Below are 14918 nucleotides of genomic sequence, written 5' to 3' on the forward strand. Positions count from 1 at the left end.
CTGCCTTCATTTCATTGTTTCTCCAGTCAACGTTCAAGAGCCAGTTGTTCAGTTTCCATGAAGCTGTGTGGTTCTGAGTTAGTTTCTGAATTCTGAGTTCTAACTTGACTGTACTGTGGTCTCAGAGACTGTTTGTTATTATTTCCGTTCTTTTGCATTTGCTGAGGAGTGATTTACTTCCAATTATGTGGTCAATTTTAGAGTAAGTGTGATGTGGAGCTGAGAAGAATGTATATTCTGTGGATTTGGGGTGGAGAGTTCTGTAAATGTCTATCAGGTTTGCTTGTTCCAGGTCTGAGTTCAAGTCCTGGATATCCTTGTTGATTTTCTGTCTGGTTGATCTGTCTAATATTGACAGTGGAGTGTTAAAGTCTCCCACTATTATTGCCTGGGAGTCTAAGTCTCTTTGTAAGTCATTAAGAACTTGCCATATGTATCTGGGTGTTCCTGTATTAGGTGCATATATATTTAGGATCATTAGCTCTTCCTGTTTTATCAACCCTTTTACCATTATGTAATGTCCTTCTTTGTCTCTCTTTGTTGCCTTAAAGTCTATTTTATCAGAGACGAGAATTGCAACTCCTGCTTTTTTTTTGCTCTCCATTTGCTTGGAAAATCTTCCTCCATCCCTTGAATTTGAGCCTTTGTGTAACCTTGCATGTGAGGTGGGTTTCCTGGATACAGTACACCGATGGGTTTTGGCTTTTTATCCAATTTGCCAGTCTGTGTCTTTTGATTGGTGCATTTAGCCCATTTACATTTAGGGTTAATACTGTTATGTGTGAATTTGATACTGCCATTTTGATGCTAGCTGGCTGTTTTGCCTGTTAGTTGATGTAGATTCTTCATTTTGTTGATGCTGTTTACCATTTGGTATGCTTTTGGAATGGCTGGTACTGGTTGTTCCTTTCTATGCGTAGTGCCTCTTTCAGGAGCTCTTGTAAAGCAGGCCTCGTGGTGACAAAATCTCTTGAGTACCTGCTTGTTTACAAAGGATTTTATTTTTCCTTCACTTATGAAGCTTAGTTTGGCTGGATATGAAATTCTGGGCTGAAAGTTCTTTTCTTTAAGGATGTTGAATATTGGCCCCAACCTCTTCTGGCTTGTAGGGTTTCTGCCAAGAGATCTGCTGTTAGTCTGATGGGCTTCCCTTTGTGGGTGACCCAACCTTTCTCTCTGGCTGCCCTTAGCATTTTCTCCTTCATTTCAATGCTGTTGAATCTGAGGATTATGTGCCTTGGGGTTGCTCTTCTTGAGGAATATCTTTTTGGTGTTCTCTGTATTTCCTGGACTCGAATATTGGCCTGCCTTGCTAGGTTGGGGAAGTTTTCCTGGATAATATCCTGAAGAGTATTTTCCAGCTTAGATTCATTCTCTTCATCATATTCAGGTACACCTATCAAATATAGATTAGGTCTCTTCACGTAGTCCCACATTTCTTGGAAACTTTGTGCATTCCTTTTTGCACTTTTTTCTCTAATCTTGCCTTCTTGTTTTATTTCATTGAGTTGATCTTCAACCTCTGATATCCTTTCTTCTGCTTGGTCAATTTGGCTGTTGAAACCTGTGCATGCTTCGCGATGTTCTCATGTTGTTTTTCAGCTCCATCAATTCACTCATTCCTCTCTAAGTTGTCCATTCTTGTTATCATTTCATCAAATCTTTTTTCAAGGTTCTTAGTTTGTTTGCATGGAGTTAGAACATGTTCTTTTAGCTCATGGAAGTTTCTCATTACCCACCTTGTGAAGTCTGATTCTGTCATTTCATCCCACTCATTCTTCATCCAGCTTTGTTCTCTTGCTGGTGAGGAGTTGTGATCCCTTGTAGGAGGAGAGGTGTTCTGGTTTGGGGTGTTTTCCTCCTTTTTGCGCTGGGTTCTTCCCATCTTTGTGGATTTATCCTCCTGTCATCTGTGTAGTTGCTGATTTTCAGATTGGGTCTCTGAGTGGACGTCCAGATTGTTGATGATGAAGTTATTTCTGTTTCTTAGTTTTCCTTCTAACAGTCTGGCCCCTCTGCTGTAGGACTGCTGAGGTCCGCTCCAGGCCCTGTTTGCCTGGGGATCAGTTGCAGCAGCTGCAGAACAGTAAGGGTTGCTACCAGTTTCTTCATCTGCTATCTTTGTCCCAGAATGATTCCCGCCACATGTCAGTGTGATCAGTCCTTTGTGAGGTGACTCTGGATATACAGGGGTGGGAGAGCTACTTGAGGAGACAGTCTGTTCTTTACAGAAGTTCAAGTGCTGAGCTGTGAGCTCCGTTGTTCATTCAGAGCTGCTAGGCAGTTAAGTTTAAGGCTGCTGCAGCAGAACTCATAACCCCCCCCCCCCCGATTTTTTCCCCCACTTGCTCTGTCCCAGGGAGTTAGGGCTTTATGAGTATCTGTTGGGCTGCTACCATTTTTTGTTTGTTTGTTTTTTAGGGCTGCCCTGCCTAGCAAGGAGGTAGCCTAGTCACTGCCTGCCTGCAGAGGCTTTGCTGATCTGCTTTGGGTTCCGCCCTGCTGCTGTGTGAACTTCCCTGTAGTCCTGTTTATATGAGTCTGGTTAGCACTGCCTCGGCAATGGTGGCCTGCCTCTGTAATGGTGGACTGTCTCTGTTATGGCGGGTTGCCTCAGCAACAGCAGGCTGCCTCAGCAATGGAGGATGACACCCCTCCCCCACCGAGCTGCACTGTCCTGGGTTCAGCTGTGCTTGCTGTGAAAGTCTCAACCCCAAGCGTTTCCAATTGCTGTTTTTTTGTTTGTTTTTGTGGGGGTGGGACCTGCCAAGCCTGATCACCTGGCTCCCTGCCCCAGTCTTTTTTTTTTTTTTGTAAGTTGAACGGTTGACTCTCTCGCAGGTGTTCTAGTTGCCTGCTGAAAGGGTGCCAGGATGTGTGACTTCCCGTGCGGTGACCCACTGTGCTGGCTGACACAATGGTGCTTCCCAGGAATCTCCTGGTTTGGCTCCCTGTTTCAGACCCATTTAATCAGATGAATGGGCGAATCTGCCTTCCCGGAGCTCCAACTGCCAGCTTAGAAGGGCAACCAGACCAGTGTATTTTGTATGGAGAGCTGCCACGTCTGGGCAGTGGCAAAATACCCACGCCGGCCGAAACAGCTGCGCTGGCCAAAACAGCCACACTGGTGACCCGTGGGGCTCCTCTGCCTGGGAATCTCCTGGTCTGTGGGCAATAAAGATCTGTCTGCAAATGTGGCATCCACTCACCCTCTGCACTTTCACTGGGAGCTGTAATCCTGAGTTGCTCCTAAAGGGCCATCTTCCTCAAAACTGACGATTTTATAGAGGTTGGCTATATCTAAGTGAAGAGGTGGGGATTCCAGACTATCATCGAAGCTTGTGTCTTAGCCACTGGGCTCTACTGGCTGCAGTTCTAGAATATTATATACTGGTCATTCCTGGTGGTGATCAGTAGGTGTTTATGAATTGCTGTTAGTTTTAATATTATGTTTACCATTTTCTCTTCCTATAAGGATAAGGTAATATCTGTGGACTTTTTTTTTTCCAATGGAAGAAAAGTCAACATATAAATTGGCCAAAGGAAAAAACTATCTTCGGTCCTTCCAAATTCATTCTTAGTGGCATATCCTTAGGCTACACGGCAATGTATAGAAACTGACTGTCATCAAACATTAAGGATTTTAGGATAGTAAAGTACTAATATAATGAGAACTATTTCTGTCAAAATGCCCAGCTGATTTCTACCATAGAGATTAGGGCAGGATCAAAACAGTAAGGTTCAGAATGTTCACTAAAAATACACCAGGACCTTTTACTTAGCAAATAGTCAACATAACTTATGGCATTGGAAATTCCTTGGGATAAAATATTAACCCTATGAAGGAAAGGACAGTGGCCAGGAAGTTAAGAGGTACAGTCTATGCCCCTATTTTGCCATTTTTAACTCCTCTCTCATTGGGAAATACTTTCAAGGATAGTGGGGAAACAAGATGACAGTAATTTACCAAAAGATTGAGTTGTACATCATTATGCAATGTGCTCACGGCCACTTTGCCATCTCTTTCGTTGTTCTGTTTTCTGTCATTCTTTGTTATGTTGCATTGCTATCTTTTTCATTTATTGCAAAACTGATTTTTAAGAATTGTAACTCTGAAACCCAGATGGATTCTTCTATTCAAATTAGTACCAAATAGGATTCCTTTAGATTTTTACCTAGTTTTCCATGTACAATGATTGTCATTATTTTAGCTGCCAGAATTAATGAACTGATACACTTAAAAGATTTTAGCAAAAATATTTATGGCTTCATGGCAAGTATATTAACAAAACTGTCTTACCATGTAAAGCATACCATCTTCTCTATCCTTGAACATATTTTAGCACTTCTTTTTGGGAACATATTTTCAAACCACTATTAGTCACTACCTTATAAAAATGCATTGTACTAAGCAGAAAATTGATACCCAGATGATATAAAGGCCCTGAACGATAAAGGAGGCAGAGTGTGCAGCTGACCTTAAATCCTTAGCCTGGTTAAGTTGGAGAAAAAACAAAAACAACCAACGTTTCCCCCTGCAAAAAAAAAAAAAAGAAAGAAAATTCCCTAAACTAGAAATGTGCAAAATTTACTAATATAATCTTTGATTCTCAAGATATTTATGCAGGTCCAAAATATAGAGGCCTAAATGTTTTCATCAATAATATCTTTTAACTTGTAGGTATTTACTGGAAATAATAATGTGCCCATCTAGTGTTTATCTTGAGGCTTAAAATCATATTTCTATGATTTCAATGACATATTTAGCTATCTGTATTGCCAGACAGACAGATCTTAGCCATAGACAGATACCTTGGCTTGATGTTACAGAACTATCAGAACAAGTTATTTCTTGTTTTATTACATAGGCCGATGAATAGGTATGAATTCTGTTTCAAATGCTTAGAATTTATTTATACTTGCACTGAACACGAATGGCCCAGAGCAGGAATGGAAAATATGTGGCATCCATGTGATCACTACCTACTCTAAAAACTAGATCAAAGCCTTAGCTGTGGAGCTGAAGTTGGTCATGGAAATGCTTATTAGCAGTGAATACAGCCGCCATAATAAGCAAAGAGAAAGCTACTTGCTGCCTGTTGTCTGGGGTTAAAATAACTTATTAAAAACCTCATAGATTGTCCTCTTACTGTGATTTCTTTTTCTAAAATTTCCAAATATTTTGTGGTGTTTTCATTTTGGCAAGTAACGATTTATTTTTCTTCAAGAAGAGATTTTTGGTTGCATTAAAAAAAAATTCCCCACAGCACCTCACATACTTCTAATACACATCAGGGACTCCGTAAATATTTGTGTCTTAAACAGTTTCAGTACTAGAAATATATGACAGAATTATCACCTGGAACCAAAGACCTGGTCTTAGTGATATGGTCTGCTTGCTCCAGAAGCTTATGGAAGGAATCACACATAGAGAGCTCCAACAAATTAAGTCCTGGGAAACTGGCAGAATAAGAAGAAATGTGCAAGTTCCAGCTTCTTTTGTGCTAAAAGTTTTCAAATTATGAGGAAATATGCCAGATGCCTTTGGCTTTCAAATAATAATATACTCTGAATTAATGACTAACAAGGAAACACCCACTGAGTGGTTCGTGGACAGTATCTTTCCAAAGGTCAGATCCTGTTGGCAAATGACCAAGTAACCCTTCTCTCTTGAGCCAGCCAACCACTTCTATGGCCAGGAAGCACTTTGCCATCAACTCAGCATTATAAAAGGGAGCAATTAACAGTATCATTTGCAGTTAATCTAATAATTCCACTGAATATTCCAAAATCTGTGTGTGAAACACATTTGATTTGGGAGGCTGCCATCATTTGGAGAGAAAGTTTCTAATGGAAATCTAAAGATAAGCCATTTCTTTTTAAAGAGAAATAAGTATTTTTAATATTCTCATTTGGCAACATAGTGCATAAACAATAATGTATTCAGACTAACTTCAAGGCAAATGCAACAAAAATTTATGTGAATCCCCCTTAACACTAAGTGTGCATCCCTAAAACACTCTTGTTGATGAATTTGCTTTATTTCACATTTTGGGGAGTTTCTAAAGTAATTAATTATTTAATATCAACACCTGCTTTTCCCTAATTTTAGTAAAGACTTATTTTTTTCAGATGAAGAAAATGAGAAAGTTAAAGGTTCCAATTTTCTAATACAAGTGAGTGATAAGATATTTAATAAAGCTCTGTCATTCATTTACTCATTTAACATTTAGTGAATACCTGCTCTGCACCAGGAACTCTGGTAGGCATTAGGGACTAAAGTGAGCAATGTAAATGTAGTTTCTACTTTCATGGAGCTTACAGTCTAGTCCAAAATCTTGCATTAAGCAAGTACAGAAATAAGTCAACAGTTGAGATGAAACTAAAGCAATCAAATAAAGGGTGCTTATAAATTTGTTTACTTAACAAAAGTGGTTTCCTGCAAAGAAGAGGTGGTTTTATCTAAATTTTGATTTGCCCTACAAAATAAATTCAATTAAAATATAAAATACAGAAGGCCAACTATACACCCATTAAATTGTTATTCCCAAATGTTATTTCTGAATAGGTTTAATGTTAAAATGACAAGGCATTTTTTTTTTTTTTTTCAGAAAAAAAAGTGATAGCTATTGTAGAAATAACTTTAACCAAGGCAGTTTCCAGGGTAATTAATGACCGCTTTAGGTTAATGGTCATTGGATTCATGTTCAGCCCTCAATTAAACTCTGAACTTCAATTGTTATTACTTAATTGACTTGGTTTTATTTCATGTCAGCATTTCAATATGACCTTCGTTTTAAAAAGTAAAAATTACCCTGACATCGCACCATGAGTCTTTAGTTGAGGCTGACATTGTTGCAGCAGTCCACACGATCTTTATATATGGTTGAGCCTAGAATTTGCTTAGCTTTGCTATCACTAGTGTACTTCCCATTATCCCTGCCTATAAAATGAGACAGCTTAGGATAAATCCAAGTGATGAGAGAAAAGGGATGAAAAAATAAATATATCTATTGGCATGATTGTTATTAAGATGCCAAATAAATCCACTGAGATCAACTTTATCCTAATTGCAGGGAGTTGGACAGTTTTAACAAATACCTTGAGTATCACAATTAAATACTATCAAGGTATGCTTATTTTAAAATGTTCCTCTATTATCTGTTCTTACAAGTGACTCCAAGTATTCAGCTGTTCTTCTTAAGTAGATGAAAACTTAAATCTCCTTTACCTACACATTAAACAACAAGAACAAGTTGGAATTATTTAAACAATGAGTTGGATTTTATATAAAGTGAGTATGACGCCCAGATCGAACTTTGCTATACTAAGTGAAACAAATTAAGGAACCAAATGAGCATTTCCCTTCCCCTGTACTGTGGAAATGTTTTAAAAGTCTTTTTGAAGTACTTTGATCAGGCTTTGAAATCATTTTAGTGGATTACTATTGTATGAAAACTGTAATTTATAGCCCTTGACCTAAGCAGCTCTTTGTCTTACAGCCATATTCAAAACAATAGCAGGAAAGTGAAAAACACAAGGCGAACTCAAGTTGTTCAGGTTATTATTTAATTCATAATTCCATCTTCCTTATTTAATCTTTGGAATCCAGGCATGTTCTTAATAAAACAGGTTCAGATCATGTTTACTAAATGTAGGAAGGTTAGTTTGGAGTAACAAGATTAAATGATCCAAACACATGACCCTTCCATAACCCACGACAGACTTTACAGAGACAGGTTCAGATAGGCGCTTCCCATAAATGGTGACATTGCAGGCAAACTTCTATTGTTTGCCTTTGAGTTTCCTCTCAAGTTAAGCCTGCTTTGTTCCTTAACCCTAATCAAGAATGTGTCTACTGAGATTTTCTCCTCTCACCTTGTCACAAAATAGTTATACTTTGAGACAACTTGCTCCCATCAGATCACATGAAAATGGCAAGCTACCCCAAGATGAATGAGCTAGAAGAGATTCGCTAAACCAGACATTTTGCTATTTTAATCAGCTGAACACCACTCAGGCTGTAACTATAAAACCTTTTTTTTTTTTTCTCCTTTTGCCAAAACATTTACTGAAGGCATGAACTTCAAGCCATATTTAACCCTGTAAAATCTTATTATCTTAGTTAAAAGTTTTACGATCCTTCTGGTGCCACATGTGCCCTTGAGTATTTAGGCATGTGGAGGATGCTTAAGTTGTGCTTCTCCCCAAAGAGATTAGGCCAACAGCTTCCCATTCCCCAACCAGATGTATGCATCAGGACTTAGATGGGATATATTTTGGTCCTGGGATCATCTTTTAGAAAAAGAGTCCGAGAGTCATGAGAAAAATGCAGGTTCACGTCTACGTGGAGGGAAACTGGCAAAGGCTAATGAAGGGGAAGATGCAAAGTGGCAAAAGTGAAAAGTGAACGGAAGAGGCATATGGAAGCAGTCAAGATTTAATGCAACTGAGACACCAGGTCTCTAGATAAGAACAGTTAAAAAGAGGACTCATCTAAGGCATCTTGGTTCCAAAGAGAAAAGAAAACAATGGGTGTAGCTCCCCAGTGAGAAGCAAGTGAATTAACTGTTCACTTCAGCATTAATTAGTGTGGCTCGCCAGGGACCATTTAGGTAGATTACCTCATCAGAGCCCTAAGCAGTCCCCTGGAGGCCTGAGTGAGTTAATGCATCCCTTCAAGACCAACCATTTATCATCTTTTCCAGGGGGAATCAAGCCTTGCAAATAACCAGCAGGTATACACACCTACAGTTACAAGAAAATTATTTCCCCTGGAGGTCCAGCTTGCCACCTTAGACCCCTGAGACTTACCTTTTATATAAGATTTTAGGTGTTGTAAAGAGCAGACGTATGCTTCACTAGAAGGGGAAAAAAAATGATATACAACTGTTTTTTTTTTGAATGGGTACAGATGCGAGGTGGGAAGGAGTCTATGGCTGCCTTAAATATCAGTACTGGATCAGCTCTGCTTTGAGTTGATCCCTTTCCAGACTTCAAATGGTCTATGTGTTCGTCAGGGCAGATGCTTGGCGAGTCTGTACATGCCGAGGAGAACGTCATTCAGTTTTACGTTTTACACAAGCTCTGGCTTTCTGGCTTTGCATAATTCATTAGCATGGTGTGCAGAATGCACCATAAAACAAGATTTGGCTTCACTGTTAATGTTCTAATGACAACAGCCATAAAAATAAGTTGTCATGCCGTGTCTACTTTCTGGGGCTGATGTTTATATTGTCTAAACTAAAGAAACCAAACAAGCAGACAACGTATAGAGATGGAACACAGACAAGTATTTTTAACAGAAAAAGAAACAACTCAAGGAGACTTTAAGCTTCCAATTGGGGAACATTAATCCCTTCTTTCCCACACTCCTCCACTTCAAAAGTAGTATAATTATCACATTAGTTTATGTGTGTGAAAAACTTCTTTTGACTAATTCGTAACCTTATTATAGTGTGTAGAGTTTACTGTTGGGTTCTTTCTCATTTTTAAGGGCCAGATTTTAGAGCCTCATTCCTAAAAAAGAGGTAGTACCTTTACTGGGAACACCAATACCTTCTCACAACACATTATGTCAGGGCAACAGGTAAAAGAATAAATATCAAATGCAAGTACCTTTTTTATTTTTTAATTTATTTGTTCACGTTCATCATAAATTTGTTTAATGTAAAAGAAACAAATCCTTGACAAGGGTTTAACAGGATTTTCAACATCTGTGCAGATAAATGTAATTTATTCCTAAAGAAAAAGAAGTTTAAGACATGCTAGGAAACTGCTTTTAATATTTTTGTTTAAAGCGCGCACGTGTGTGTGTGTGTGTGTGTATGTGTATCAAGGAAATACACTGGTGGTTTCAGATCATTGCATGTCACTCAGAAGCCTGTGCAATGAATTTTATACTGAAACAGAAGTTTGCCTGACAGTTCTTTAGCATTTCATCATCTTCTTCCTCTTGCATTTTGATTTAATGCACCCACTCAGAGTTCAAATCCACACGTTTGGACCAGGCTTATATCCTTCAGAAGGAAAAACAGCAAGCATATGTTTTCAAACCTTCTTTGGTACAAAATAAACAAAGTATAAATGATATATTTAGTCTTTTGAAAAAGTCAAGCAATGTATATGAGTGAAAGCTGTTTGCAAAAGTTACATCGTTATTAATATTTCCCACATCACTTATTCAGCATTATAAAAGTTACGTTTTGTCTGTATTGGGGGGGCAAATGTTTTACCAAATACATTTTGGGTACAGATTAATATTCAACTTCCGACAAAATAGGCTGATTATTAACTTACTGATGTTTCACTTTAGAATAGAATCTGATTTGCTGTACATAAAAGTGAATAGAGTGAAAAAATATAAAGTCTCCTTTATTTTGCTTATTTAAAAATTGCTCCAAGTTTATTTCTGGCACACTTAGTTCATACAAAGCTAAATGTTTCTAATGCAGACCTTCAGTGTTATATAATTACATGGTATAAAATGCATATACAAAGCAGTGTACAGAGTGTGCCTTTAAGAAAAACTCTACTCATAAAAGTATTAGCTCACATACATAATGACAACTAGCCATGTTTAAAAATAAATCCTCCTCCATGCTGGCACTTAGCTTCAGCCGTCTCCTCTAAGCCCCCAGTCTAAAGGAGTGTGGTTTCCAGGCTTGGTGTAACTAATACTTTCATGTAAGATAAATCTAAAATATTTGCTGTTCAAATAACATTATAACAAGAGGAAATTCTCATCCAGTGTATTTTTGCAGCTTGGCTTACTGTCAACGGGGTCAGGAAGCCGTAAAGACGGAATACAGCAAACACAGCACGGGCTGCCATCAAGGTCTTCTGGAACTCTGCAGGTGAGTGCAAAAGCGGCTTCGGACTTCGTGGCTTCAGTGCTCATGGGTTTGCGCTAGATTATTCCACGATGGTGATGCAACACTGGGTCTCCGTGAGTGCATGTGAAGAGAGAGGCCAGTCAATGGAGGCTTAGGGAAACAAAGTAAGAGGGTGATTCGGTAACTGGGAGGAGAACTGAAGAATCACACCTTTCAGGCTTCACGGTTTTTCTTTTGTTTGGCATGCAAGGAGAAACCATCCGGAAGAAACAAAGATGATGACTATCTATAAACTAACTGTGTGACACAGACAGAAATGCTGATAATGAATGAGTGGGCTGTTCTGTAGTTCTTGGCTGTTCACATCAGCAAGGGATGAAGGAAAACAGAAACTCTTGATATGTTTGTCTAAAGAGGTAGTGGTGTGACTACAAGCAGCAAGAGTTCAGCTGAAGTTCAGGGCAGATGTTGCCAGGATCTTGCAGTGCAGGAAAGTAAAATTGCTTCCGGATTCACCTTTTCCTCCCAGCTTCTCTTCCAGGATCTTCAGGGTCAAGCCACGCTGTGGCATAAGGTGACAATGTTCGTAGGGAAACAGGCTTTGAGCAGGATGCCCCTTTCCCGGTTACAGTCTAGCTCCTGGATAAATCCGTACCAATAGATGACTAAGCCTGGCCCAAATCTGTGAAAACAGCAGAAAATAACACACACACATTGTATCAACACAGCTCTTGAGAAAAGTCACCTTGGAGGCACTGATAAGATGATTAAATGACAGGACTGTACAGAATTTTTGTTTAGGTTGCTCATTATGAGTGAAAATAGCTGAACCTGTACCAAAGAGTTTACATAACACATATACTACCTTCTTGGATGGATGTGTGTTACCTCTCTCTCCAGAAATCTGAAATGTTTCAGATACAGGAAATCTGACTCTTACCGTTCAGTAATGCTATGAGCTTGGGCTGATGTGACTACCAAGCCGATGGAGGACAAACTCACAGTGCAAACAGGGATGAGCTGGGGAACACCTGCCTTGGGATTTTAGTTGAACATTTAGTGGTACTATTTAAAAAATTAAGCTTGCCTAAAAATAATTAAAAATGCAATAACTTAAGGTCCTCTTCTGGCTCTAATGTTCTTGTCATACACCCGATGGGCTGAAAGTACTGCCTGTCATCCATACGACACTTGGGGTCCCTTCACTCTGCATTACAACTTCCCTAAGTGTGGATGGACACAGCATCAAGTTTGGTTACAGGTGCTTATAGAAATGAGGAACAAGGTCACATAGGCTTGCGACAAAGTAGAGACAGCTACAGGCTTAATAAAACCTCAGCATTTCTAAGTTGTGCCTCTGAATTAACTCCAATTTTGTTAGCAGTGACTGATCCCCGCCAGGCAGACTCAGGAAGTGGCCCTATAGACTTCTTCACCCATCAGGAAGTTGAGACCTTTGGGCTGGGTTCATAAAGATGTAATCACTATCAATCACTGTGCACAGAGAGATGTTTTGCACATCAGTTTCACGTTTTTCCTACCGAGAGCCCTTAATTAAAGGGCAGCACTACTTTTGGTGTCGTGTTGCAGGAATTTTACAGTGAAATAATGAATTATGAATGTTGGGTTAGTAAAAGGATGTCTAAAAACAGAACTGCTTTCTGTATTCTAACATTACAGCAGGCTGAACTGTGCTAGGCCAAAAAGCTTTTTCCTTCCATGATTTATTATACGCTGTAGTGTACTTGCCAAAACTAACAGTACAGGATGGGCTGCACACACGGTTTGCACAGGAACAAGTTCAATTGGATGTCACGGTTTATTTGGGGATTCACATTAGTGGGATAGTGAAGTTGTATCAAGATTAATTAAGAATTTTTGAGTCACCTCTGTTCAGGTACGAAACCATGAGATGGCAACTCACTCATTACATGACCTTGGTCTAGAAGTAGTAGGAACTGGGTATAATTAGAAACCCTGGAGCAGCAGTCCCACTGAGATTTATCAGCTGCAGATGTTCTCTTCTTCCTCGGCATCCCCAAAGCAGAGTTTCCCTTGAGTTCAGTAGAACGAGGCTACCTATGCACAGGTGTGTGGGTCCCCAGGCTCAAATGCATACAAGATGAAGCTAACACCAGAAGAACTTGCTTCCACTTAACTGGGAGTTTCTTAGTGACTTTTAATCACAAACACTTGCCTGTAATTGGAACATAAACTATTGGTACCTTTATTTTACAAAGAGCTCTATGATTAGTGCCAAATGATCTCAGATTTGTCAAAACAAGTCTGGCAAGAACAAAGATTTGTGATTCTGTGGACCACGTCTGAGAAGCCTCAAATCTCCCCATCAGTGAAGCACCCGTGAGTCAAAGCCTTGACAGATGGAACATTAAGCTCAACACATTCTTCCATTTTATTATACAGCCATTCTGGAGACCACGATGTTCCTTGGAAAGGCACTAATATTTTCACAAAGGAAGAAAAAAACTGATCTAACAAGTCACAGAGAAGAACAAAAGAATATATGGAGGTCATAAAAAACAAGCCCAGTATTTTAAAGATTTAATAAAACAAAAACACATATCACCAGCACTGAGCGAGTGAGAGCAGCCTGCACTTTCCCTGAACAGCTAAATCATAAGCCAAAGGACACGAAGCATGACAGCTCTTTACAAAAATGGCATTTTCTAGGCAGAAAAGCCAGGCTGGGGAACACCTCGGTGCTCAAGAAAATGGACTTGTTTCACTTGTGAGGCAACAGATATTCCTGTAAGTCAAAAAGGTTTTGCAAGACTGTGAACCTGAACATTTCACATGGAGGTTCACAACCAGGATTCCCTCAAGGTACCAACATAGATCTCTGAATATTTTGAGTAAAATTCATTAATAAGGCTCTATTGCCTACTTAAGTTTTATGTTTCTAATGGAATTCTGTTTAAGTTAGGTAACATTACCTCTGTCAATGTAGCTCAAAACCTCTGATTGACAGTATGTCTCCAATTAAGAACAAGGAAACACAACTTCTCTTTGTAAATAGAGATTGATAGGTTTTCAGATTATGTGGTCTTTGGGTGACAAAAGCAACAGGGACTTTAGAGAGTGACAAGTTTAAAAATTTAATGGCAGAACAAGATCTGGCATTGTTTCCAGCATCTACTTGATTGCATTTCTGAGCCTTCTCCCACAGCTCAGGATCCAGAGATTATCAGATACTGGCGAGATAATCTTTCAGCAATCTACCTGTTTATGAAGAGGCTGACCACATTAAGCAACTTGATATAATCCATTTCTTGGTTATCTGCAGCAACAGGAGAAAAAGTTTTGGTTGCTAATTTGAAATACCAAGCAATCAAAAATGGTAGAAGAGGTGTACATTAAGACCCTAGAAAATATTTAGGTCAAACGCACGCTTTTGGGTAGAACCATTTCCCCTTTTTGATGCCTATTCTCATTTAATGTGGCACCACTGGATGAAAATTAGATGACTGGGAAGGCAAATACGACCTTTGTGATGAATAAAAATCAAAGACTTTAACAATATTGAAAAGAATTCTGGGATTGCAGCCCTCCCTGCCAGCTGGAAGACACTCAGGAATGGATGTCCCACAGACTTCTGGAAATACTTTTATTAAAGTTCGAGGATACACGTGTAGAACGTGTAAATTACATAGGTATATACGCATACCATGGTGGTTTGCTGCATCCATCATGCCATCATCTATACTAGGTATTTCTCCTAACGCTATCCCTCACCTAGCCACCCCCACCTCAACTGGCCCCAGTGTGTGATGTTCCCCTCCTTATGTCCATGTATTCTCATTGTTCAGCACCCACTTATGAGTGAGAACATGTGGTGTTTGGTTTTCTGTTCTTGGCTGTTTGCTGAGAACGATGGTTTCCAGCTTCATCCAGGTCCCTGCAAACATGAACTCATCATTTTTTATGGCTGCATAGTATTCCATAGTGTATATGTGCCACGTATTTATTATCCAGTCCATCATTGATGGGCATTTGGGTTGGTTCCAAGTCTTTGCTATTGTGAACAGTACCGCAATAAACAGACGTGTGCATGTGTCTTTATAA

At 39.3% G+C, this 14918-nt stretch overlaps 1 protein-coding gene across 9 annotated transcripts in view; it reads right to left on the reverse strand.

The window, feature by feature from the left end:
- Positions 1 to 14918, reverse strand: part of CDIN1 (CDAN1 interacting nuclease 1) — a 307237-nt gene that overhangs the window by 49130 nt on the left and 243189 nt on the right. For 7 of the 9 annotated variants that reach the window (XM_035259897.3, XM_078334407.1, XM_002753566.7 and 4 more), the window contains one exon: positions 10349 to 11517. The exons of the other annotated variants lie outside the window; for them this stretch is intronic. In XM_035259897.3, the coding sequence (XP_035115788.1) occupies positions 11388 to 11517 (130 nt within the window). In that variant the 3' untranslated portion in view covers positions 10349 to 11387. Of the gene's footprint in view, positions 1 to 10348; positions 11518 to 14918 lie in introns of those variants that run through there. 9 annotated transcript variants of the gene reach the window in all.

This window comes from Callithrix jacchus, chromosome 8 (genome assembly GCF_049354715.1).
Source record: "Callithrix jacchus isolate 240 chromosome 8, calJac240_pri, whole genome shotgun sequence".
Taxonomy (NCBI): domain Eukaryota; kingdom Metazoa; phylum Chordata; class Mammalia; order Primates; family Cebidae; genus Callithrix; species Callithrix jacchus.